The sequence below is a fragment of the Hemiscyllium ocellatum genome, chromosome 21 (genome assembly GCF_020745735.1).
Source record: "Hemiscyllium ocellatum isolate sHemOce1 chromosome 21, sHemOce1.pat.X.cur, whole genome shotgun sequence".
NCBI classification, from domain to species: domain Eukaryota; kingdom Metazoa; phylum Chordata; class Chondrichthyes; order Orectolobiformes; family Hemiscylliidae; genus Hemiscyllium; species Hemiscyllium ocellatum.
The window spans coordinates 37,251,228-37,278,197 of record NC_083421.1 but is presented as its reverse complement, the minus strand read 5'-3'; the positions used below and the strand labels follow the sequence as shown (position 1 = coordinate 37,278,197).

The following is a 26,970-nucleotide window of genomic DNA, read 5'->3' as shown; positions in this document are numbered from 1 at the left end:
TAACATTGACAAGGACAATGGGGTGAATGCTGCTGCTGTTCATTCTAATATTGACATGGGATCTTTTAGGTCCACCATGGCTCAATATCTTGTTGCCGTAGAAGGCATTTCTGATAGTTTTGATTTAAATGCTGTCAGCAAAAGTCATTAACTTTCTCAGCTGTGATAATTTGACATTGCCGGATTAAAAGAGAATCTCCTACTGAAGAAATTTATGTTAACAATAGAAAGTTTGTGGCAGAACTGCAAAGTAAATTCGGTATTGCATGGATGTTGCCGTCCATTGGTTCTAGCATTAATCAGTGAACTGCAATCAGAAGACTCTGTTCAGCATAAGTCCTTATGTGCAATTATATGTTCCAGCCATGAATTTGTTTTCGTTTTCTCTGAATGGACTGTGTGAAAGCACTAACTGAGAGTTTAGGGCTAGCATTGCACCTCTTAGCAGCATTCATACTTCCAGACTTAGAATAAAAGAGAGTAAGAACATTTTTCCCATATTCCTGCATTAGTGTTATTAATCTTTGCATGTTTCCATGATTGAATTTTATAGAAATGTTAGTTAAAATAGTGGGTTGCCTTGTTTGGTGAAGCATGTGCGTATAAAATTAAATGGTTAACAAAACTAAAATGCAACAGCATCCTCTTGAATTTGATCACAAGCTACTAATTCAATAACACCTCAGTGCGTGCTGATGAAATAACTTTTCCTTGCTTTTAGTTTTCATTTTTGTTTGCATTTTTTCCAGATTAAGAAAATAAACACCTTGATTGTAGATTTGGCTAATGCAATCTATTAGTTGAACTCCAAAAGCAAGGATAATGCAGCATAACATTTAAATTCCCTGCATAGCCCAACCCATTGTGCATTCCTCATTGAATGAGGATTAGGACCATGTCCCATGCAGGTCCATTGGACCTGGAGCATCAACCCAATGTGCTGCCAAACCTGCTGAACTTTATCCAGGAATTTTGTTTTTGTTCTTCTTCGGAATCATCTTTCTTTGTGCTGTGTATAGCTGCTACCAGCTGAAAGTCTCCCCCACCACTTCCCATCTACTCCAGTTTTGCTAGAGTTCCTGATGTCATACTTAGTCAAGTTAGATGGCTGATGTTATGGTCATGAAAGTAGGCATTCTTGGTAATAGAATAATTGGGTTCAGAACTGAAACTGAGGTTGTATGCACTTAGCCCACTGAGCATGTAGGTAGGTGAATGACTATTGTAGCAAGGGCCACAGGTGTTGGCTTTATTCTTCCTAATACTTAATTGGAGGAAATGGAAGAACATTTTGTAAGTAGTATTACAAGAGCTGACAGCTGTGGTCAGAAGTGGAATGTATAATTGGATATCCTGCAGTAATGCTGAGTGCTGATAATACCCATGTATGCTGCCTGAAAATAAACAGATCAGCTCATGGATTGCTAATATTTAAAACATTTACAAACTTCAAGTATTGAGGAGAAATGCAAGTTGTACCCATAATGAGCAGATATGAGGAATGACAAAAGTCTCATTTTTCCAAAGTTATACCTCCAATTTTATTTGCTAGTAGAGGATGTGTCGCATAATATACACAGTCGCACAGTGTAACCATCCTAGTTACTGCAAATGCAGAGACCAAAATTTTAAAGCACATGGAGTTTCACATAATGAAGCTGTCTTGTGAGGTGGTTGAATTGTTCATTGATCACTGAATATTATCCCTTTCTTTAATCTCAACCTTTTAACACCACCTTCTACCGTTGTTAACCACACTGACTTTTCTTCTATGCTCCACAACCACCTGATGAAGGAGCAACGCTAAAAAAGCTAGTGCTTTCAAATAAACCTGTTGGACTATAACCTGGTGTTGTGATTTTTTAACTTTACACGCCCTAGTCCAACACCGATACTTCCAAATCATCTCTTCCATTATCCCACTTATTTATTTGGGTGGAAATGCCTTTCCTGATTGCATTACTATTACGATGCAGCCATTACCAGAGAATGTCTTGCAAAGGACTTTCTTTTCAATTCTAAATTGTCTTTAATATTCTCTTTCCTCCTTGAATGAGAAACTGTCAGTTTCTCATCTACATACTGCCACCTGGCATAGTTCAAAACATTCTGATTCTGTGCATTCCACACTTATATTTTAATCAATCTGTTAAGACATAGTTAGGGACACTCACTGTTTCCACAAAAACACTAAGTTCTATGTATGCTGACAACACCTAACTTTGCCATGCTTTTATCTCCCTTGACATTCTCCACAGTCACCTGTCCGAAAGCTAGGGTTCCAAATAAACCTGTTGGACAATAACCTGGTGTTGTGATTTTTAAAAAAAAACTTTTTGTTCACCCTGGTCCAACACTGACCCCTCCAAATCATGATATTTTCTGAGGGCTCCAATTTGGCATATTATGAAATAAGCAATAACATCTAGTTAAATAAATCTGTGTTTTTGGTCCCTTTCATGAATTGCCTTCCCAAATAATTGATTTAATGTTTATCCCATGCCATTGTTTAAGACAGAACTAGATGGCATGCAACTTCTGCATTCTGAACTGAAGTTTCAAATGCATACCATCTCCGATCATGTCTATAATATCAGTGGTCGTTGCTCTGTCTCGGCCCATCTGCTTGAAATTTTCAATCATCCTTCTGTTACCTTTCGTCTCAATTGGTGAATGCTTGCCTGGTCAGCCATTTACCCTTGCCCACTGTGAACTTGAGCTTAGTCAAGATATGGGGACTGGAAGTCAGTTGAGATATAAGTATTCTCTCATAAGCCTTGCAATCACTGACTACATTGGTTCCTAATTTGACAGGCATCTTTCTTTTAATTTCTTAAGCTTGTGTTCATCTTCTCTATTCTTTGTTCTCTCCCTCAATCTGTAACCCCCTCAAGATATATATGCCAAACTCATCAATTCTGACCTCTTGGATATTCCTGATTTTTGATTGTCCTATCCTTGGCATCAATGCATTTGGTACCTAGGGCCTAAACTCTGGCATTTTCTCCTTTAAACATAGTCAGAGATGTATAGCACAGAAACAGATCTTTTGGTCCAACTCGTCCATGCCAACCAGATATCCTTCCAATAGGAATGAGACCAGAATTGCACACTATTCCAAAAGTAGCCTTACTATCTATCTCTATCCTTCCCTCCTTTGAAAACGCTTGTTAAAACATACTTCTGACTGAGTTTTTGGTCAACTCTCCTCATCTCAATTTTGTTGTTAAATGTTGCCTGATAATATTCCTGAGAAACACTTTGCAACATTTTGGATTTTGGAGGCATTATGGAGCACATGATATTTAATCTTTAATTTTTTGAATTAAGAGTCTTGTTACATTCAGGTGTTGATATTAAGATTATTGCTGTAAACAAGATAGCTACATACCTTCAGTTAAGATTTTAAAATTCTTTCCTACATTTCTACAGGATCCCTTGCAGCTGGAGAGTATACATACCCCTTTCAATTTCTTCTTCCTGGTAAGCATAAAATTATGTATTTGAAGATGTTTAAATCTTTTGCAATTAAATTACTAAATGGTGAAAACTTTATTGTGAGATGTCAGTAGTGAAGGACATTTGGTTCTTCATATGTACGTGTTGTTGCTGCTTTGGAACTGTCGACCAAAATTCCATTCATCTATCTTTTATATGCTGCCTTTAATGTTTGTATTCTTCAATTCCTTTTTTTTATGGTTGAGTTTTAATTTGGTAAATATTAAATATTTAAACTCAGCTGTTTTTACAGATACTGAGCTATATCTGTACTTCCTATGTGCAAATTTATTTAGTCAATGTGAGAATTCTGTTTTGAAGTGGGACTGTTCCTGCAAAGTGTTCACTAATTTCCATTGATTTTTATAAAAATTTGTTGTGAAATGAGATAAATTCTTCGTACCACAATGATAGACATACCTTATTGTCCGATCTTCATTCAACAGCATGTATTCCCTTGTTAAGAACTAATCCTGTGTTTTTAAAATTTGTTCGTGTGATGTATTGCACTGTCCACAAAGCTGGGAAGGCTATGTTGCCCAAGACTATCAATTGCTACTCTGATGTATTGTAATTGCTCCCTTTTTATACTCTTTAATCCTTCTAATTGAATTGACATGGCATGTATATGCACTAAACTCAATAGACTTTAGAATTGCAATTCTTGAATGTTCTTTTTTTGGAAAGCTTTAATTAATGGTTGGAATTTATTATTTCATTTAATTTCTGTCAATTTCCTCTTCACCCTAAACTAGGAAAGATTGTACCATAATTCATAACTAGTTAATGCAAAAGAAACTGGTGTGGATAATGCATGTTTTAATGGGGAATATTGCATTGCTGCTCCTATTGGCTGCAAACACCACTTGTGTTGCTCCTTTATAGTAACAGTCTGAAACAGCCAGTTTTATCTGTTCGCACATTTGAGATACCTTACCCTTCCAGGGTTGTCAACTCGGGGCCAAAACTGATGACGTTAGGCTGTTCATGATTTTATGCGATATGTAGTAAGAGATGATCTATTCAAAGTAGTAATCATCCTGCAGGATGACTTTGCATGCTGTTATAGCATTAAACACTTGAATAGATAGGACTGGAGCTATTTACAAGGCTGTCAACAAGATTGATCTTGTGAGTGGAGCTGTAGGAAATCCAACTTGTATATTGAACAGGGAAGGCCAGTTTGCGGTTCAACAGTGGTAGAGAATTGCCTACGTGCCGTGGTGATCTAATTCTACTGTCATTGTGTGAATCAGTATTCACATAACTTGTGAATTTAGCAGTTCTCTCCGTAGTGTTCAGTTTTAATGACAACATAAGTCTAAATTGCTAATGGATCCTTGGAAAGCTCAGCTCTCATAAAAAATTTTTTGCTGGGTTCTACAAAAGGGTGAGGCGACCTGTTTCATGCTTCTACTAAGCAGCAGCCCAAATGGTGTTCATCACCAATAGAAAGCTGCCAGAAAGATGGACAAGGTAAGGACTGCAGGTGCAGGAAGCCATACTCCATATTTGTGAAGATGGAAAAGCACGTCAGGTCAGACAGGGTCTGAGTAGCGGGAAAGGTCCTGACGACAGGTTTCGGCCAGAAGTATCGACTTTCCTGCTTGGATGCTGTCTGATCTGTGGGTTTTGCAGCTTCATATCTGTTGACGCTGCCAAAATGATACTCTAGCTAGCTATCAAACAGACAAGACTATAGGTGATTATATCCTAACTCTATTTTGGGTTTGTAGAACTCAACACTCAGTCCATCAATTATGCAGATGAGCAACATTTGTTAAATCATTTGCAGAGAATTGTGGTTCTCAGCCAATTTAGGATTGTTAGTCAGGCCCTTAGGTGCACCACAGGCTGCGTATATGACTGTACAGGCCTCTGTTCTTTGCAGGCAGAGCATGTATGCACATTGCACCTGTTTCAGTGCAGCAAGATAGGTGGTATCTGTTTTTGTTCATTTCTCTAGAGCAATGCCTTGACCAAACTGAGTCAACCAGGTTTGTACGAAATGTGAACAAAACTTGTTAATTAATTGACAGCGATTATGAAGTGGTGCATTCTCTGTGGCAATGCCTCTACCAATTAGTTTATTTGTCACCTTGCCCTCATACAGAATAACTGTTATTTTCCTTTCACTTTGGTGTTGTAATTTGTCCTGCTGATTGCAAGATGAAAAGTTTTGACAGTCTTTTTTCAGAAATACTCAAGTTCTACCAAATAGCAATCTGTAAATGTGTAATTATATGTAATGATTTGGAGGTGCCAAAGTTAAAAATCGTAACACTGGGTTATAGTCGGAACAGATTTATTTGGAAGCATTAGATTTTGAAGCGCTGCTCCTTCAGGTGTTTGCTGAGTATAAGATCATAAGACACAGAAATTATAGCAAAAGTTTAGTGTTATGCAACTGAAATGATATATTGAAGACCTGGATAAGTCTCTCATCTTTTAGAATGATCATGTTGGTTTCAGGTCTTTTTATGTAAATCCCAGAACTATCTTTAGAGTTACGCTCTCAAGTGAACTTTAATAATATGTGCCATGTCAGCTCAGATAATGCATTGAAGGTGTGAGGTTAGTCTGTCTGTCTCCTAATGTTCAAACTGGTTCTATTTCTAAGAAAGGAATTTACAGAATCTTAGGTGGATTCATGTAGTTCTTGTGCAAAATAAAATATAATTCTGCAAGTACAAATTCACCCACAAACTTTTATGTGGGTGAGAGTTTGTGGGGGGTGAGTGTTTGAGAGAATGTGTATATATGTGTGAATGTAAACGGGAATGGCCGTGCGGATGAAGGTATGTGTGTTGGGGGGGTGTGTGAGTGAGCGTATGAGAGAGTGTCTGTGTGAGTGTGCGTTCAGTGGGGTCATCTGTAGTGTGACATGAACCCAAGATGCTGGTTGGGGCCATCCCCATGAGTATCGAACTTGGCTATCAACCTCTGCTGAGCCACTTTGCATTTTTGCCTGTCCTGAAGTCCGCTTTGAAGGATGGTCACCCAAGGACCAATGCTGAATGTCCCAAACGATTGAAGTGTTCCCCGACTGGGAGGGAGCACTCCTGGCTGGTGATTGTTGTGCAGTGTCTGTTCGTCAGTTACCGTACCCTCTGCTCTGTCTTGCCAATGTACTATGCCTCAGGGCATCCTTGCCTGCAGCATATGAGATAGACAACGTTGGCCGATAGACAACATGAGTACTTGTCACATACATGGTGGGTGGTGTCTCTACGTGGCATGGAGAGTTGTATGGTGTTGCCCTGAAAGCTGGGCAGTTTGCTGCAAACAGTGGTCTGTTTGGTGGTTTAAAGGCAAGTGGAGATTTGAGGAAGTCTCTTGGTGAGGTGCTCATCTTCATTGATAATGTGTTGCAGGCTGCGAAGAACATGGTGTAGCCTTTCAGCTCCTGGGAAATACTGGACAACGAAGGGTACCCTGTCAGATGCAGCTCATGTCTGTCTCCTAAGGAGGTCATTACAGTTCCTTGTTATGGAACTATATGTCGATGAGTTGAGCGTCATACCCCATTCTTGTGAGGGCATCCTTGAGTTCCAAGTAGCTGTTTTAACATGTTTCGGGTGGAAGCTGGAGAAGTTATGGCAAATTCAGGAGCATAGTGAAATTATCTGTGGGTTTGCAGTAGAGTGAGGTGCCTGTCCTTGATGGAGATGTATCTGTCCAAGAATGAGACATTTACTAAAGAGTAGTCCATAGTGCGTTTAATGCTAGGATGAAACATGTTGATATCACTGTGTAGTTGTTTCGGTGACTCCTTGCCATGGGTCCAGAGGAAGAAATTGTCAATATATCTGGTGTATAGTGTTGGTTGGAGGTCCTGTGTAGAGAAGTCTTATTCAAACCTATGCATGAAAATGTTGGCATATTGGGGTGCAAATTTGGTCTCCTTGACTGTTCCGTGTGCCTGAATGAAGAAGTGGTGGTCAAAGGTGAAAATGCTGTGGTCGAGGATAAGTGGATGAGTTCTAAGCTGGTGCTCAGATTGGCAGTTGTTGATATTGAGTACTGAGGCTGTTGCCGTCATTGTGGGAGGTGCTGGTGTAGAATTCTAAAATGGCTATTGTAAAGAGGAATGTTCCCGGTTCAACTAGTCTCTGGGTGCTGAGTTTCTGTAAGAAATCTGTAGTGTCGCGACAGACACTGGGGGTCCCCTGTACATTGGGTTTCAAGATGCCTTCAACATAGTCAGAAAGTTTCTCTCACAGGGTCCTGTTGCCTGATAAGTCATGGTGTTGACCTTGTGTACCTTCAGACGGCAGTAGAAATTGCCTACTCGAGAAGCATGTGGGATGAGGGTGCATAGGGAACTCTGAAGGACTGGATCCAAGATCCTGATGAATGTGCTTAGTTCACTGGTGTGCTCTTTGGTCGGATCAGCTGATAGTTGCCTGCAGTCTTCCAGATTGTTCAGTTGTCGATACGCTTGCAGTCATCTGTTCTATTCTGAATGACGCCGGTTCCTCCTTTATCTGCTGGTTTGATGACAATGTTGTGATTAGTTTTGAGAGATTGGGTGACTTTGTGTTGTGATTGGGTGATGTTTTGCTCGATCTTGCATGTGTGGCAGATGAATCTGGCATTTATATATTTCTTGACGGTTTGTGCATACATGACAAGCCCTGGGCAGAGGCCCTCTTGTCAGGTCTAAGTTGACGACTCCTTTGTTTGCCCCTCTATGGATCCCTGTGATGACTGTTCTGGTTCGTTGGTGGGCTCATTGGGATCATTGCTGGCATCTTGAGATAATTCTTGGAGTCTCATTCGTCTTGTGATTTCCTCAGTGTCGCTGCAAGACCCATGGAGTCTATTTTGATAGTGGGACAGAAATCGAGACCCCCGCTAAGAACTTCATTTTCTTCCGGTTGAATGATGTGATCCGATAAGTTGGCAGTTGACTCCCCAGTGGTGATAATGTTTTTCACTGTGGTTCCAAGGCAGGCTTGGCTACTACTGGTGATGCCACCACCTGACATGGCACCTAAAAAGTTCACTTGAGAATCTAATTTTTAAAAAAAATTCTGGGATTTAAGTATGAAAGGACTGAAACCAACATTGTCATTCCAAAAGACGAGACACTTAAGAAACAATCCAGGTCTTTTTCAATATATCATTTCAATTGCACCACACTAAACCTTTGCTATAAATTCTGTGTCTTACAACCACCTGATGAAGGAGCAGTGCTCTGAAAGCTAGTGCTTCCACATAAACCTGTTGGACTATAACCCGGTGTTGAGATTTTTAACTAATTATATGTAAGGCATTGTAGTTATTAGTTCTGTAAACCCTTGATGGCTGTGGAAGGCCTCTCAACATAGTGCTGTAAAGCCAGTCACCAGCAAGTGACTTGTTTTATTTCAGGCTGAAGAATTTGCATCAATTTTCAGCCAGAAATGATGAATGTGTGATCCATCACTGCCTTCTCTAGCGTATCACAGAAGCCAGTCTTCAGTCAATTCGTTTCACTCCATGTGATATCAATAAACTGGAGACACGAGATACTGCAAAAGATTTAGACCCTGACAATATTCTAGCAATAGAACTGAAGGCTAATTCTCTAACTTGCAGCACCCCAAACCAAGTTGTTCAACTGCACCTACAACACTGGCATCGACCTGACCATGTGGAAAATTACCCAGGTACATCCCACAAATAACAAGTAGGACAGATCCAAATCATATTAGTGTACCAACAGCCTACTCTTGATCATCAGGAAAGTGATGAATTGTGTCATCGGTAATGCTATCAAAGAACATTTACTTTGCGATGACCTGCACACTGATGTTTAATTTTTTTTAATTCATTCATGTGACATGGGCATTGCTAGCTGACCAACATTTATTGACTGTCACTATTTGCCTTTGAGAAGGTAGTGTTGAGCTGCTGCCTTGAACTGTTGCAGTCCACATGCTGTAGGTTGACCTACAATGCCCTTAGAAGGGGATTTCCAGGATTTTGACCTAACAACAGTGAAAGTGCAGTGATATGTTTCTGAGTCAGGGTAATGAGTGGCTTGGAGGGGAACTTTGGTGTTTCCACATTTTTGCTGCCCTTGGTCTTCTGATGGAAGTGATCATGGATTTGAAGGATCTTGGGAGAACTTCTGCAGTGCATCTCAGATCGTATACACTACCACAACTATAATGAGCATCATTGGTGGAGGGAATAGATGTTTCTAAATGTGGTTCCAGTCAAGTGGTCGTTTTGTCCTGGATGGTGTCAAGCTGCTTGAGTGTTGTTGGAGCTGCACTCAGCTAGGGAAGGGGGGAGTATTCCAAAACACTCGTAACTTGTGCCTTTTTAGATGTTTGTTTGACAGGCTACAAACAAGCAGGAGGTGAGATTCTTAATGCAGTATTCCTTCCTTCTAACTTGCTGTTACAGCCGCTGTTTAAGTGGTGAGTCATAGAATCGTAGAGATGTACAGCATGGAAACAGACCCTTTGGTCCAACTCATCCATGCTGAACAGATATCCTAACCTAATCTAGTCCCTTTTGCCAGCACTTGGCCCATGTTCCTCTTAAACCTTTCCTATTCATATACTCCTCCAGATGCCTTTTAAATGCTGTAATTGTACCAGCCGCCGCCTCTTCCTCTGGTTGCTCATTCCATACATATACCACCCTCTGGGTGAAAAGGTTGCCCCTTAGGTCTCTTATATCTTTGATCTCTCACCTAGACTCCCTCTATTTATCCTATCCATGCCCCTCGTGACCTTATAAACCTTCATAAGGTCACCTTAAGCCTCTGACACTCCAGGGAAAACAGCCCTAGCCTATTCATCCTCTCCCTGTAGCTCGTATCCTCCAACCCTGCCAGCATTCTTGTAAATCTTCTCTGAACCTTTCCAAGTTTCATAACATCCTTCTGATAGGAAGGAGACCAGAATTTCATGCAATATTCTAAAAGTGGCTTAACCAATGTCCTGTACAGCCACAACATGACCTTCCACTCCTCTACTCAATGCTCTGGCCAATAAAGGAAAGCATACCAAGCGCTGCCTTCACGATCCTGTCTAGCTTCGATTCTACTTTCGAGGAACTATGAACCCGCACTTCAAGGTCTCAGTTCAGTAACAGTCCCCAGGACCTTGCCATTAAATGTATAATTCCTGCTCTGATTTGCTTTTCCAAAATGCAGCACCTCACATTTATCTAAGTTAGACTCCATCTGCCACTCTTCACCCATTGGCTCATCTGATCAAGATCCCATTGTAGTCTGACGTAACCTCCTTCGCTGTTCACGACACCTCCAATTTTGGTGTCATCTGCAAACTTACTAACTATACCTTCTATGTTCACGTCAAAATCATTTATATAAATGATGAAAAGCAGTGGGCCCAGCACCGATCCTTATGGCGTAACACTGGTCACAGGCCTCCAGTCTGAAAAGCAACCATTCACCACCACCCTCTGTCTTTCTACCTTTTGAGCCGGTTGTGTATCCAAATGGCTAGTTCTCCCTATATTCCATGTGATCTAACCTTGCAAACCAGTCTCCCGTGAGGACCCTTGTCGAACACCTTACCGAAGTCTATATAGATCACATCAACTGCTTTGCCCTAATCAATCCTCTGTTATTTCTTCAAAAAACTCAATCAAGTTCATGAGACATGATTTCCCACGCACAAAGTCACATTGACCAACCCTAATAAGTCTTGCCTTTTCAAATATCTTTCAGGACTCCCTCCAACAATTTGCCCACCACTGAAGGTTCACCAGTCTATAGTTCCCTGGCTTTTCCCTACCATTTTTCTTAAATAGTGGCACCATGTTAGCCAACCTCCCAGTCTTCTGGCATCTCACCCATGACTATCAATAATACAAATACCTTAGCAAGAGTTCTAGAGTAATCTGATCAGGTCCTGGGGATTTATCCACTTTTATGCATTTCAAGACATCCAGCACCATCACTTCTGAAATATGGATATTTTTCAAGATGTCACCATCTATTTCGATATCTTCCACATTCTGTATCTTCTATGTGCTTCTCCTTGTTTGGTATGTTCCCCATCTCCTGTGGCTCCACACATAAGCTGCCTTGCTGATTTTTGAGGGTACCTATTCTCTCCCTAGTTACCCTTTTGTCCTTAATATCCTTTTGGATTCTCCTTAACCCTGTTTACCAAAGCTATGTCTTGACCTCTTTTTTTTTGCCATCCTGATTTTTCCTCTTAATGCCTTTATACTCTTAAGGATTCATTCCATCTATCCTGTTTATACTTGACACATGCTACCTGTTTCATAACCAACACCTCAATTTCTTTCATCATCCAGCATTCCCTATACTCACCAGCCTTTCCTTTCCCCCAATAGGACTCTGCAGTCTCTGGATTCTTATCTCATTTCTAAACGCTTCTCATTTTCAGGACATTCCTTTACCTACAAACATCTGCCCCCCCATTAGCTTTTGAAAGATAGCCTTCCTCCAATTTAGAACTTCAACTTTGAGATCTGGTTGATCCTTTTCCACCAGTATTTTAAAACTAATAGCATTATGGTGGCTGGCCTCAATGTGCTCCCACAGTGACACCTCAGTCACCTGCCCTGCCTTATTTCTGAAGAATAATGTAAGAGTTTTGCACTTTCTTGCATAGTTACATCCACATACTGAGTTAGAAAGTTTTCTTGTACACATTTAACAAACCCCTCTCCATCTAAACTCTTAAACTACAGCAGTCCCAGTCTATGTTTGGAAAGTTAAAATCCCTTACCGTAACCAGTTATTCTTGCAGCTAACTGAAATCTCCCTATAAATTTGTTTCTCAATTTCCCATAAGGTGATCATCCCTGTCTTATTTCTCAGTTCCACCCAAATAACTTCCCTGGATGTATTCCCAGGATGATCCTCCCTCAGCACAGCAGTAATGCTACCTCTTATCAAAAACAGCACTCCCCCCTCCTTTCTTGTCCCCATTTTCTATTTTGTCTATAGAATGTGTATCCTGGAGCATTAAACTGCCAGTCCTGTCTGTCTAAGTCACATTTCAGTAATTGCTATGATATCCCAATCCCATGTTCCTAATCATGCCCTGAGTTCATCAGTCTTCCCTGTTGGGCCTCTTCCATTGAAGTAAATGCAGTTTAATTTATCAGTCCGAACTTGTTCTTTGTTCCTGCCTGCCCTGACTGCTTGACTCACTCCTTTTCCCAATTGTGCCAGTCTCAGATGGATCTCTTTACTCACTGTCCCTGGGCCTCACTCCCACACCTTTCTAGTTTAAATCTTCCCAAGCAGCTCTAGCAAATCTCCCTGCAAGTATATTCGTCCCCTTCCAATTCAAGTGCAAACCGTCCTCCTTGTACAGGTCACTTCTACACTTCTACACTTCTCCCATGCACCAGCTCCTCAGCCATGCATTCATCTGCTCAATCCTCCTATTCCTACCCTCACTAGCTCATAGCACTGGGAGTAATCCAGATATTAGTATCTTCGAGGACGTCCTTTTTCAATTCCTGCCTAACCTTTTTTCTCCCTTCAGAATCTCATTCTTTTTTCTTTCTATGTTGTTTGTTCCAATGTGCTTCATGACCTACTGGTCCCTCTCCCCTTTTGAGAACATTCCGTACCCTGTGTGAGGGATACTCGATCCTGGGAGGCAACACACCATTCTGATTTTTCGCTGCTGGCTGCAGAAACTTCTGTCTGTACCTCTGACTAGAGTCCCCTATCACAATCGATTGCTTGGAACCCAATGTACCTCTTACTGCTTTGGAGCCAGTCTCGATACCAGAAACTTAGCTGTTCATGCTACATTCCCCTCAGAATCCATTGTCCACGACAACCCCCCCCCCCACACACACACATCCACACACACCAACACACACACACCAACACACATTTTCCAAAGCAGCATACTTGTTTGAAATGGGTATAGCCATAGAAGACTTCTGTACTACCTACCTATCCCTTCTGCCTTTCCTGGAGTTAACCCATCTACCTGACTCTCTTTGCGGCTTTTCTCCCATCCTATAACTGCCATCTATCACTGCCCCTAGCTCTTGTAAATTCCTTAATGCCTGTAACTGCTCCTCCAACTGATCCATGAGATATGATAGGATTCGCAGCAATAATGCTTCCTGCAGACATAATCATCAGTAACATGGAAACTCTCATTAAACTCCCACATTCGACAGGAAGAGCATATCACTATACTAAAGGCTATCTTTGCTCCTTCACAATCTACAGACATAAAATAACACCATTGTTTTGCTCTCAAGAACAGTGTTCCAGGCTAACTTAGTACTTATGGTTCATATTTTAAAAACTTAATCAAGAAGCAGATCTTAATAACACATAATCAAGAAAGAGCCCACTGTACCTACTACTGTAGACAGACAGCAAGTTTGCACTAAAGATCTGTTCCTCTGCTGTGAGCACTCCCACACAGGTTCCTCCAAGGTCAGCTGTGAATTTCACTGTTGGTTAATTTTTCCTACGCCGATGTCCAGAGATAAATGAACTCTCAGCAAAGGCAGTAACTATATATTCACTGCTGTGTCAGTTAGCAGTGTACATTTTTTTTTCTCTCTCCTTCACTGGCCATGTCATTGCTACCTTTCGTCTGTCTTCCTTCTTTTAAAAGTGCCTTTGTTTTGATCTTTTCTTCTTTTGAGGCCTGTTTCCATGTTGGGATTCTATGAATGCCTTGACATTGATGTTGTATTTGAGCAGCTGTGGCTTCAAGGAGCTCTAGCAAAACAAGTCAATAGGAATTGCAGTAAAACTCTTCACTAGTGGCAGTCATACCTGGCACAAAGATTGAGGTGTTTGGAGGTCAGCTATCTCAGCTCTAAGATATCTCTGCAGGAGTTCCTCAGGGTAATGGCCTAAGCCCAAACATCATCAACTGTATCACAAATGGCACCATTTGGTCAGAAGTGGATTTGTCTGTTGACCGCACAATATTCACCATTTGTGACCCCTCAGATACTGAAACAGTCTGTGCCCAAATGCAGAAAGATCTGGCCGATATCCAGATTTTGGCTCAAAAGTCACAAATAACATTTGTGCCACCTAAGTGCCAGGCAGAGACCACCTCCAACAGAGTACAATCTACTGATTGCCCCTTGACATTCAGTGACTTAACAGTAACTGAATTCACCCAGTATCAACAATCTGTGGGTTACCATTCATCAGAAACGAAACTAGATTAGTCATATGATATCGTCTATAGTACATCCTAGGTTAGGAAGCTTAGAACAAGTAACTTGCCTCCTGACTCTCCAAAGCCTATCCACTATCTGTAAAGCACAAGCCAGAATTGTGATGGAATACTTCTCATTTACTTAGATGAATGCAGCTCCAATGATTCTAGCAGTCCACTTGATTGACGCTATATCTACAAACATTCGCTCCCTCCACCACCAATTCTCAGTAGCGGCATTGTGTACCATTTGCAAGATGCATCACACATTTACCAAGACTCTTCAGACAACAGTTTGACCACAACCATCTAGATGAACATGGGTGGCAGATACATGGAAATACTACCACTTGCAAGTTTCCTTCCAAGCCACTCACCAGCCAGAATTAGAAATGTATCACTGTTCCTTCAGTGTTGCAGAATCAAAATTTTGGCACTCCCTAACAGCGTTGTGGATGCAGCTACACAAAATGGACTGAGGGCAGTTTGAGAAGGCAGCTCACCACCACCACCACATCTAGAGCAATGAGGGATGGGTAATAAATGCTGTTCAGCCAATGGTGCTTGCATCCCATGACATCATGATAGGTTACAAACAGCTATGATCTCATGGACTGGCTTAAACTAAAAAGAAACTGAATTGACTTCTCCTATTCCAGTGTGTCATTTTCTCTTCGGTGTCCAAGAGGTCAGCTGTTTAGTTTGTTCCTTGACTTTTGGCAGATTTCCTCCAGAATTTTAACTAAAAGGTGTAGCAGAATTTGCTCTCTGCTTCTCTCCCTTGGGTAAGCAAATTTCTGAGCAACATATGGAGAATTGAAGGTAGCCATCCAGGAAATTCCTAGGGAGGATATGAATGCTGCTGTTCCATTTCTGTGTCAGTGGGTGCACCAGTGTTTAAAAACACTTCTGGAATTTCATATTGCAGTTACTTTGGAAAGGAATGCAAAGCATATGATTATTTAACTTGTGTAAATTTTTTCTCTTTCAAAGCAACTGCTCCAACCTCATTTGAAGGCCTTTTTGGGAAGATAAGCTATCGTGTTAAAGCTACATTAGAAACTGCACGATTCTCGAAAGACTATAAAACTGAAAAGATGTTTTACATTCTTAATCTGCTGAACCTGAATGATATCAGTGATATTGAGGTAAGTTGTTTGCTTTGACATAAATTGCAACATTAAGTTGCATTTATTGCATATGATAACTTAACATAAGCTGACTTGAAGAACAATGTTTGCTTGCAATGAGTGGTTCAAATCTGGAATCCGTTAACCTGCATGTGTTGAAGGCAGATTCAATCGTAACTCTTTGATGACTTGATGAGTTACTTTCAGAGAGCCAGCATGGACATGATAGGACAAGTGGTCAGGTCTTTGTGTCCTGTAAGACTGCTCTTGCAAACAATTTAAAGTAGATTTGCTTTCGTATTAATTTTTGCACAGTTCTAATCTTCAATATGAGCAGAGCATGTACATATGGTTATAAAATGTAAATTATGTTTGAATGAACTGTTGGAGTCAATTGAAATTGTTGCCTCTTAACACAAAGTACGCTAAAGTCTAGCTGCTTACAATGCTGGAGCTCATGTCAATAAAAACTCATCACACATTGATTCTTCTGTGGTCAACTTCTGCCAGACCTGCTGAGTATTTCCAGCAGTATTTGTTTGTATTCTCAATGCTACGCTGATTCTGTTTACATAACACTTTTATTTTTAAGTTGAAGCTAGCTACACCGGCTTCACTGGGGTGTTTTTACCTGGAAGCATTTGGAGAACAAACAATTAAGGAATGGTCAAATTTGATCTCAAAATTGTGAAATGACTCACTGTACCACATAGTTCTCATTCACTTTGATAGCCAGGATATTTTCTGACATCTAGTAAATTCCACACAGTAAGTACTCTAATCTAAAAAAAATCAAGCAAAGATTATATGAGCGCATTTTAATAAAGGCAGTCGACTGATCCCTTGGCAGTGAAATGCTTTGCGATTTCTTTTAACGATTGGTTTTCAAAATATTTTTTGGCCTTCATTGTCTTTGCAGCAGCCAAATGTGGTATCCATGACCAAGAAGTTTAGCTACCTGATTGTCAAGAGTGGAATCGTGGCTTTAACTGTGAGCACTAATCTTAAAGGATACACTTCAGGGCAGATCATACAGCTTACAACAGCAATCCAGAACAAGTCTGGGAAGGATATGGGTACTGTTGTTGCCAGTCTCATTCAGGTAATGTTTAGATATATACATGCAGCATGAGCTTCTCCAAAGTTGAATTTTCACTCATGATAAGCTGAAGCAACACTACTGAAAATAAAACAACTACTCCATGCATTTGAGATTGCTAGCATTAATGAAAAATGGCTCTGTGCAAAAGCCTAATACCTGGAATTTAATGTCAAAAACTATATTATTTATTATTCATGAATGTAATTGTTTTATAACTGTTTATCATGTGTCAATGCTATATTGAAGAAGACCTGGATTGTTTATTAAGTGTCTCATCTTTTAGAATGACTTTGTTAGTTTCAGTTCTTTCATATGTAAATCCCAGAACTTTTTATGAAAGAAATGAAGTCCACGTGGTCATTTCAAAAGATGAAAGGCTTAACAAATAATCTTTTTCAATATATAATTTCAGTTGCATCACACTGTGAACTTTTGCTATAAATTCTGTGTCTTACGATCTTATACTCCCTAACCACACCTGATGAAGGAGCAGCGCTCTGAAAGTTAGTGCTTCCAAATAAACCTGTTGGAATATAACCTGGTGATGTGTGATTTTAACTTTGTACACTTAATCAAAATATTCATTCTTACCTGCTCCTCTGCCCCATAATTGAGTTTTGCTTTATTTCTGTTGGTCCTGTTCTGCTGACAACAGGTCTGGTTAAGAGGTAGTTCAAGTTTGAAGGAAGGCCTTGGAAAAAGTTTTAAAATATTCACACTTGGAGGCAATGACCATTATTCTCTAGAGTTTCAGGAAAATATTGAGAATGTCAGGTTGTAAGCAGTTACTCTGTCCATTTCATTCTAAGATAGAATAGAAATGTGATCTAAAGAATAGTTAAATAATTTCAATCTGAATACAAAGCCCATGTGATTTGTTGCCTTAGAGAATAACCTTGGAGGGGAAGAGTTTCTAAGATGCCCTGAAACTTCAGGCACAGTCTATCTATAATTAGGGAGCAGTTAGAAGTAAAAATTCTACAGTTGATGGGGCAAGAATATTTGCGGGAGCTTGGATTAAAAAGGCAACATTTGTGAGGATTTCAGTTGAGATGGAGGATGCATTGAACTTGTGCTAAAGGGAGAATAGCCAGGAAAGTCCTCAATGAATCACCATTTTGCAGTTGAAAGTTAACAACAGGCTGTGAAACAAAAGGGACGAAATAAACCTTCTGGAGTTGAGAATCACTTTTGAGTGGATCAGGAAAATTTTGAGACAGTATGAAGGACACTACTGCAGAAGTGAGTTTCCTTCTGTTAAAAGTAAAAGAAAAACTTTCTGATCTTTTAGTTGGGAGTACAGGTTACCTACAAAATAACATATAACTATTTTGGCCTGGTGGTTACATTTAAAGGCAAAAAATGTGAAAATCTGTCACCCTTTCAGCTGTCAATTGGAAATTCAACTTTTTTTTTAAGAAGTTGATCAGTCTCTATGGGGTTTGTAACATTGTTTTGACATTTTATTACAGAAAGTTACCTATAAATCAAAGCGTTTAATCTATGACTTGCGGACAATTGCAGAGGTTGAAGGGTCAGGGGTAAAATCATGGAAACATGCGGAATGGAAGGAGCAGATCATCGTACCAGCCTTACCTCAGTCATCTCTACATGGTTGCAACTTAATACAAATAGATTATTTCATTCAGGTGAGAATGATAATTAAGTATCTGTAAATTAGAAAATGATATAGGACGGAAACATTTGTCTACAGAAGAGCTTTTCTTTTGTGCCTGCAAACAAAATATTGCAATCATCAAATGTTTATCTGTTGGCTTTGGCAATAGCTGCTGAAACACCATATTCTAACTTGTGGTGGGTTCGAACTTTGGCATGCTACAAAAATTGGCGTTTACATGACATCTTTAATGTAGTAAAACATCTCATTGCACTTCATGAAAATGAAGCAGGCTAAATTGACATCACGCCAGTGGGGGAAGCAATTGGACAGATACTTGATCAAAGAGTAAGGCTTTAAACTGTGACTTGGGCCATGTAAGTAAAGAAGCAGTGAATTTTGGGGAGGAAATTGAAGCTTATAGTCGAGATAATGTTATGAACTAGGCCAGACCCCCTCAAAACATTTTAAGGTAGCCCTGTCCTAACTTTTCAAGTTGATTTAAGCAGATGTAAGGTGAATTATCCAGGAGTATTACAGCTGGTCAAAGCACTCTTTTAAACAAAACAATTTATTTACACATGAACAAAAGAAAATTGAATGTAGAATAACATAACTATTTGAAAACTTAACAGGTATGAAATCACAACTTAACTAAGAGCTGTTCAGATTTCCTGCAACATCCTATAACAAACCCCTTGACAAAAAGGTAAATTCAAACACAGGTTCTTACAATAGAGAGAGTGCAGACAGAGAATCGGCCAGAAAACCTCTGTTGAATCAGGAAACCTTCTCCCCCAGCAGCTTGCTAAAACCAAACCAGAAAAGAACCCTGAACTGGGAGAACTGGCCACTTCCCTTTCATTGTATGAGTGTTTTAAACAAAAATTTAAAAGCCTTTTCAAGTAGAAATTTTCAGACTTATCAGAAACTCTGCCTTTACAATCTCTCTTGGGGAAAAAAAAACTGAGGACACCATAACCTTGCTAAAGGTGCAGCACTGTCACAACAGCTGAAGACAAGGCCAGCTTGTCTGAAGTGAAGGAGGTGAGGACTACAATAGAAATCAATTAGAGAAGGACTGCATCTTATAGGCTTATAGGGATCAAGAGAAGAACTTCTAAATTATGACTTTGAACTGTGCACAATGCATGTTCTTTTTTCCATGTATTATTTCTCCCAAATTTAAGTGTTACTCATTCTGAGCATTGACCAGCTGTTCCCCAAGTGCTGACATTTGTCCTATCAGCAGCTGTTATCTATCCTTCCATTCTCCTGTACTCAAGTTAGTCAGTTGTCTGTCTGTTTGACCTAGTACCATTCAGTCTCCTAGATTAATATAAACTTGATTCTTCCACCCCTAAACAGCTTATCCTCCAGTTTTGTATCACTGGTGTCATAAAACATCCAATAAAGTATTATGAAAACCAGCAATTACTTATGACGAATGATGGAGTATCTTTACATAAGGGAAACCCTGACTTGTCGAACTTCATTATTGAGCGAGGCAGCATTGTTTGGTATGCACTTTCACAGTAGATTATATCAGTCTGGAATGCCACTCCTTTCAAAACCATAAGCTCCATAGTTCTCGTTTTTCCCTCCTCTTCTGATGCACTGAGATGCAGTTCAACAAACATTCACAACTTTTTTAGTTCAACACTTCTGAAACTGCGCAGTGACTATTGGACTTGGTTGTGATGTGCCCCAAGTCTCATTTTGACTGCCTGTTCAACACAAACCAGGAAATAAATGTAGTACTTTATTGCCTCAAACTTCGTTTTACATCAGGAAGTAGTATGTTGCTGACTAGGGGATTTTTAGATGCTTAGCTACTTTTAGAATTCGAATATCATACAACGAGATTTTCAAGTTTGCAATGATTGTGGAAAATCTGAAATAAAGTGAGAACACTTTTTTTGTGTTTAACAGGTTTCTATTCGATCGCCAGAGGTTTTAGTCAGCTTACCGATTTATATTGGAAATATTGCTGTGAACAGTCCACCGTTGACTCCATCCAGGCAATCTCAAGCTGTTCAACCCACAGTAATCCCTACAGCTCCTCCAGCTGAAGATATTGGGGCTACTGGTTATCAGCCCATGGATAGTATAATTCTTCCAACCAAAAGCCACTCTCAGCAACAGACGTTATCACCTCATACTTACAGCCAAGCATCTGGCTTTGAAAGCAATACTCGTGAGCAGCTTCCTGGTCCCATGCTTTGTATTTCAACTGGTGCTACAGTCCCTTACTATGCAGATGGGCCTGTTGTTGCAGATCTTAGTGAAAATCCTCTGATTTTACCTCCTGAATATAGTTCATGGGCATATCCATATGGTAGGTTTTTCGCGTTTATTAATAGTTCTAAAATGTAGAGCTCTTTCAAGATTTATCTTTTCCTTTATATTTAAACTAGTTGCAATGTCTTAGTAGTAAATGCAACTCTGGCTACAGATGTCCTGCATTCCTATTTTATTTTCAAGGTTTCTAATGATGGAAAAAAAACAAATAAATGAGTTTTGCCAAGCAAAGACATGGCAACTGTTTGCACATTGTGATTGTTGTTTTGTCTTTTAATAGATCCTCCCCCAACTTATGAAGAGAGTTGCAGCAGTGCTAACTCCAGCATGAGTGCAGGACAGTAATGTGCTACAGAAGAATTAGTGCTGTTGATGTGCTGAAATGCCTTTTAGTTACATTTTACTGGAAAACAACTTTACAATGCAGCACTGCAAATATGTTCTGAGATTGAAGAAGCTGAAAGTCATTATCGAAATGCATCATCAAGGACCACAGATACTTCTACAGCTTGGAATGCTCTGCACAAACTACCTATTTACTGCGCCCATGCTGGACTGTTAATCTGTGTTTACTCTTTTTATTGATCCTTGCTTTTGGGACACTGAATACTGAAGGACATAGATGTAAATGTTAATGCCTCCAGCTGTGTGCATATAAATAATGCTCTTGTTAAACAGCTTCACCTTAAACTGTGAATTGAAAGACTTTCTGCAATCTCATTTCTGTGGAGCAAGCTGCAAGCTTTAAAGTACTTTTGAGCCTTAAGAACCAAGGTGTTGTGATAACATTCCTTAATGGTTGCTCAGATAGGGGTCCCATTTGAAGTGGTCTTTTTGCAGTAGAAAGTCAATCTCGATTGTAATCAAGTTGAGGCTACTTCAGTACATTTTGTACTTAGCTGTGTATTCATTACGTGAATCACAGGCCAGGTTTGAGTATGCTGACCTTTTTACAGAATTGATGCTAACCAGAATGGTTTAGGGATCCTTTCACTTTGATTTGCACACCTTTCTTACAATTTGTTTCATGAGAGAGATGTCTATATATACAGTATTTATAAATGTTAGTATGTTTTGGAAAGTTGTGGCATGCCCTTTGAGCTAGCACATGAAAATGACAAATTTGAAATCCTGTATGATGATTTCACATTTACAACTTGAGCCTTATTAAAATCAGGTCAAAGAAACTACTCACTAAACGTAATGCAATTTTCTACTACTGTATTCAATAACATTCAGGATTAAAGTTTTATGTGCAGAGTTTAGAGGTGCTGAATAACTTTCCCTAACCTCTAAGCACCGGTTTAGTATGGGAGGATATTTGAATGATAGACTAATTGGGTTTTACAATTAAGGTAGATGGTATCTCTGGAATTGCAGTGGTCTAAAGTATTAAATACTGAAAAAATTGAAAGGACATATGGCTGAGAATCCTACTGACAAATGTTTCATGTTAAGGTATGAAGTCTGGTTTTGCATGTTAACTCTAAATTGATGCAACTCTTATCAAAATTCTTGATGAGCCTATGTGCTGCAATGCTGCCAGAAGTGCTGGCTGCAGGCTGTTTTTCTTGCTGTGAGCTAGAACTTCCACCTGTATTCGGGATAACTTGTTTACAAAAGCATTTTGATTTATGAGGGAATAGATGTGGCACACGCAAGGGATGAAGCTTAACTGATGAGCCTTTTGGAAGTTCTCAACATTCTTATTTTGCAGGAAAGTTAGATAGAAGTAGGTAATGAACTGAATCTAAAATATTTAATTGTCCACCACCTTGTTGCCCTTTTAGTTTAATTCAAGTTTAACTACATCTCTAGGTCCTTTTTTGTTTTAAAAAAAAAGAGGCAAAATTCATCAAGACTGTGCTTCTTATTAATGTCCAATTGACTCTTGATGCTAGCAGTCAAGCTAGCTGTTATACTGCTGCTATTCATGTGGAATTTTAATTTTATTATGGGAATAGTTTTATTCAAATAGGTTTATTCATTGAAGTATATTTTCATTTGGAAAGGTAAAGTGAGACTGGAACAAAAATTAATTTGCTTAAATTTTGTACTAACAGTGTAGGAATGAAGGGAATCGTAATTTTTGAGTTTTTATTGTGTTGCCCATAAATTCCAACCCTTGAACATGTTATTTCAAGTATTTTGTTCCATTGTATGTATAAATAATTTATATGGAAAAGTAGTCTAACACGGAGTGCCAGCTGACTAAAGACATTTTTCCATGGGTCACTTGAAAGTTTGCATAGCATTTTGAATTCCATGGAAATTACTGAAATCTGTAGAACAATTTTACCTCCCAATTCCGCATCTCCACAGTGATTAGCTAATATATATAGTGAAAGCCTTTAATATACTAACAATGGGTTCAACATCTAATGAAATCACTTGATGTTTTAAAGATCAGCTTTTTAAAATACTTAGGACTTTAACAGTATTTCACAAGATACATCGACTGCTATTTTGTGAATTACTAAGCACATCTTGTATATTGCACTAATAAGGGCATCACAGCTTGATTTAAAACAACAAGCATTCTTTTGGGCATTATCCAAATGAATATATTGGTGTTCCAGTGCACCATGTCATGGAGTACCTGGATATAAATTCTGCATTTGAGCTCTCAAATGATTTAGAGCAATAGCTCACTAGCATATGTTCCATAAGAAAGGGATACGTATTGTCTGTGAATTATGCAGCAAAGTTTAATGTAGTTTCTGTTATCGCGATATCAAGCAACAGTGGCTGATGCTTGAATGAACATCAACTTGGCTGAATCTGATTAGGGATAGTGCACACAGTGAGAGATCTATGAGGAAATAAAGGGAGGGATTTTTCTCCTCTGTATAGGTATGAATCTAATGAACTAATGTTGGCCATTTAACGGATGCAGTTGTGTGTTTTATTTTTGTGATGGAGCAATAGTTCTCTGGTAACTTTCTGCTCTGCTGATCTAATAGAATTGCAAAACAGTAGGTTTAGTTTTTTTAATGCATATTTTATTAGAAAATCTCAGGGCTTGAATATCTAAGTGTAAACTATAGCAAATGAAATATGCAGAATTCCACTTGCCCTGCTCTTATCTAGCTGAAGGAACTAAATGCTTTCTATGACTAAACTATTCTAGACATATGTTTGAGTACGTGGTTTGAAGGCTCGAGGAAAAATAAATGTAATATTACTAAATAAAGCTAACTTTGAAAGCTTTGTCATTTTAAAATGAAATATTAATGCATTTATCTTTGAAGACCAAAGTTATTCAAATGTTAGTGCTTAGACTTTTTCTCGTCAATCTAGTCATTATTGAACATGGAGACAAAATGTGAACTAATCTGCAGTACCATGTTTTCTAAAATATCTTCAAAGTATTGAAGTACGCTCAATTGGATTTAAAATAATTGTCCAGAATACATTTGAGTATTATATATTGCAGCAAAGAGTGAGAGAAGTTGAGATGATTCTGCAGCGTGAAAGAATAGATTCTTTTCCGAATAAGATCTTAGCAAGGTTGGGGCATTTTCTCAATTGGAGAATGGCTAATCATTCTCTTTCATCCATTGAAAAGTAATTCTGTGTGCCTGTTTTGCAATTTGGTGTTCTGTCCTGGAAAGCTATTGTGCTCTCATACTGAAGTGGAAGATAGTCCTTAACTGTATAAATGCTGTTTTCCTCTTTTGGCATGATCTTCAGCGAGAGAATGGTGTGTGCATTCATTCCATTGCCTTCAGCTTGCCAGCTCCCTCAATATTTCAAATTGAAAATAATATCCTACATGAAGGATGGGAATGAAGTAACTGAGGATGATGAATTTCACAGCTAGAAAGACTAAGACACTTTGTCGTTCTAAAAGATTGTTGAAATTTGCCCTAGCCATTTAAAAGGGAGAAAGTTGAATTCTGTAACTCCAATGTTTTACTGCACTCCAGTATCTGAGAATATTGTTTAAAGTTGTAACTTATTACTGATGTTGTGCCTTTTTGTAGGACTTGGGACATTAAAAGTTAATATTACAATTTAACAGGAGCATTCTCCTCGTGCTCATGCTGCTTGATTAACAACTACAAATCAGTAAGAATTCTAATGTACAACTTGTAAAAATATCCTCATCTAATTCTGCGTTTTTGACATTGTTAGAGCTAGAGAGAATTCTGTTTTGTCCAGTATCTTCACTCTTATTGCAATATTAACTTTGAGGACCCTCAATCATGAATTTTAAACTTACTTAATTAAGTCTTATTACTTGTTGTCTTATGCACTGGAGGAAGTTTTCTTGCCTTACCAATATAATATAGTCTGATTCTACTTCCACATTTCTTAAATCATGCAATTGTTTTATTTCCCTACTCCATTTAAAGCACATAGTTACGAACCAACCCTATGATATATATCTAACTGAAATAAACAAGCATTTGCCTTTTCCGAAGTTAGTTAGTACTGAATTTAGGTTTTGAAATAGACACTTGCTTGGAAAAGTGCGTTTCCTTGGAAATAGAAGAAACAAAATATTATGCCAAAAATGTTTGTGCCTCCATTAACAGCACCAGTATTTTGATTGGTGATTATCCTGATAGTCATTTGAGACAGAAAATTGCTTCTAAGTATTGGTGTGAATCAAATTACCAAAAATTATATTTTTAAAACTGTTTAACATGCTATGGTTTGTATGGAATTGCATTTCCTATGTTTTTCTGTGCTTTGTGATTTGGTGCTCTTTAAGGTCCTTAAGAGTATCCTGTGTTGAGGATTTTGGATTTTAGTACCAAATTTCATATCAAAAAGCATCTTGATTACTTCACTAATCTTGGTATATAAGAACCTTTTCATTGCCTGTCATTTTAATGTAAAAATACTGTCCTTCCACACTTTGCTTAAGCATAGGTATTGAAACCTGAATTGAATTGTTATTTGCATCTCTTTTTCAGCTTGCTGCCAAAGCATTGTATTTTTCCATTAGTTATCCAATAAATTTTTATTGAATTTTTCTCCACTTCCTTTCTATCCTACGATAACCAGGCATTTCATTTTTCACAATTCATGAATCACTGTATTAAGAGGTAGGGCAGCAGCTGGCAAGGCTTAAGTTGTTTGGAAAATGTGATAAATCCCTCAGTACTCTTAAGTGCTTAGTACTATTTGTTCTGAAAACAAATATTGAAAATTAATCTTTTCAACTGTGGATTTTAATAGTTCAGTTGTACTAAACATGTATAACAGTTATGCTGTATTTAGACAGAAAATTGTTTTAAACAGATGCAGACTATTGGTTTGTAGCTTTATGACTACTTTCACATTTTTCATATAGAAATTACTCTTTATTCTGAATATTTCATAGAATACATTGAAGTTAATTTCCCAAATATTTTTGTAATAAACTTTTTGATTTATTGTTGCACCTTATTGTTTCACATTTTAATGTAATTATTTGAAAATGTAAATCAAGTAGTCAAGCAACATATTAATAAAACTTTCTTTGAAAGAAATGTTGCTGTTTTTGTGAAATTTTGCATAGAGAATGTAGTGTTAACACTTAGATAAAAGCACGGAAATGTTCAGAAGTCAAAACTAACATTTTGATTCATCATGCCAGCCTCTGGTTTATTTCCCTTTGATCATACCGAAAGATGGTATGTATTTTGGTATTCTAAAGAATGATAATCTTGTAGAAACTTGTTCTAGAATCTCTTCCTTGAAGTTTAACTAACTAAATTTAACACGAGAAGCAAAACTGAACAATTACTTGTCAAAAGTTTCATTTGGTTCTGTTCGCTCAAACTTTTAATTTGTTGATGGCAAACTATTACCAGGCAAAAATCAACACTAATATTCAAATCCAAATAGAATAATTGCTGGCTTTGCAGAATAATGAAACTAAACAGTCCCGTAACACAAGCTCAGGATTCAGTTGTACTTTGACAGCAAACTTTGTTTTAACTGGTGCTGTCAATAAATCGGCATAATTATATATCTCAAATGCGTTGAACTCTACCGTTATTTTGTCCAATCATTATATTTTTTCAATTTATTTGCCTCGACATAAACATGCTTAAATTGAATGGCCACGCTAAATATCAACAGTTCATTCAATTTCAAGTTCATTTAATTTCTTGTCAACCATAGTGATTTCCATAATTTCAGTTTAGTCAGTTGACTCTGTCG

General features: G+C 38.5%; 1 protein-coding gene across 1 annotated transcript in view; it reads left to right on the top strand.

Moving 5' to 3' along the window:
- arrdc1b (arrestin domain containing 1b) overlaps positions 1 to 26,201 on the top strand; it is a 64,910-nt gene extending 38,709 nt beyond the window's left edge. Inside the window, exons 3-8 of the mRNA XM_060841339.1 lie at positions 3,433 to 3,483; positions 15,654 to 15,808; positions 16,710 to 16,892; positions 18,365 to 18,541; positions 20,443 to 20,848; positions 21,092 to 26,201. Of these exons, the coding sequence (XP_060697322.1) occupies positions 3,433 to 3,483; positions 15,654 to 15,808; positions 16,710 to 16,892; positions 18,365 to 18,541; positions 20,443 to 20,848; positions 21,092 to 21,156 (1,037 nt within the window). The 3' untranslated portion in view covers positions 21,157 to 26,201. The remainder of the gene's footprint in view (positions 1 to 3,432; positions 3,484 to 15,653; positions 15,809 to 16,709; positions 16,893 to 18,364; positions 18,542 to 20,442; positions 20,849 to 21,091) is intronic.
- Positions 26,202 to 26,970: the final 769 nt, after the last annotated feature.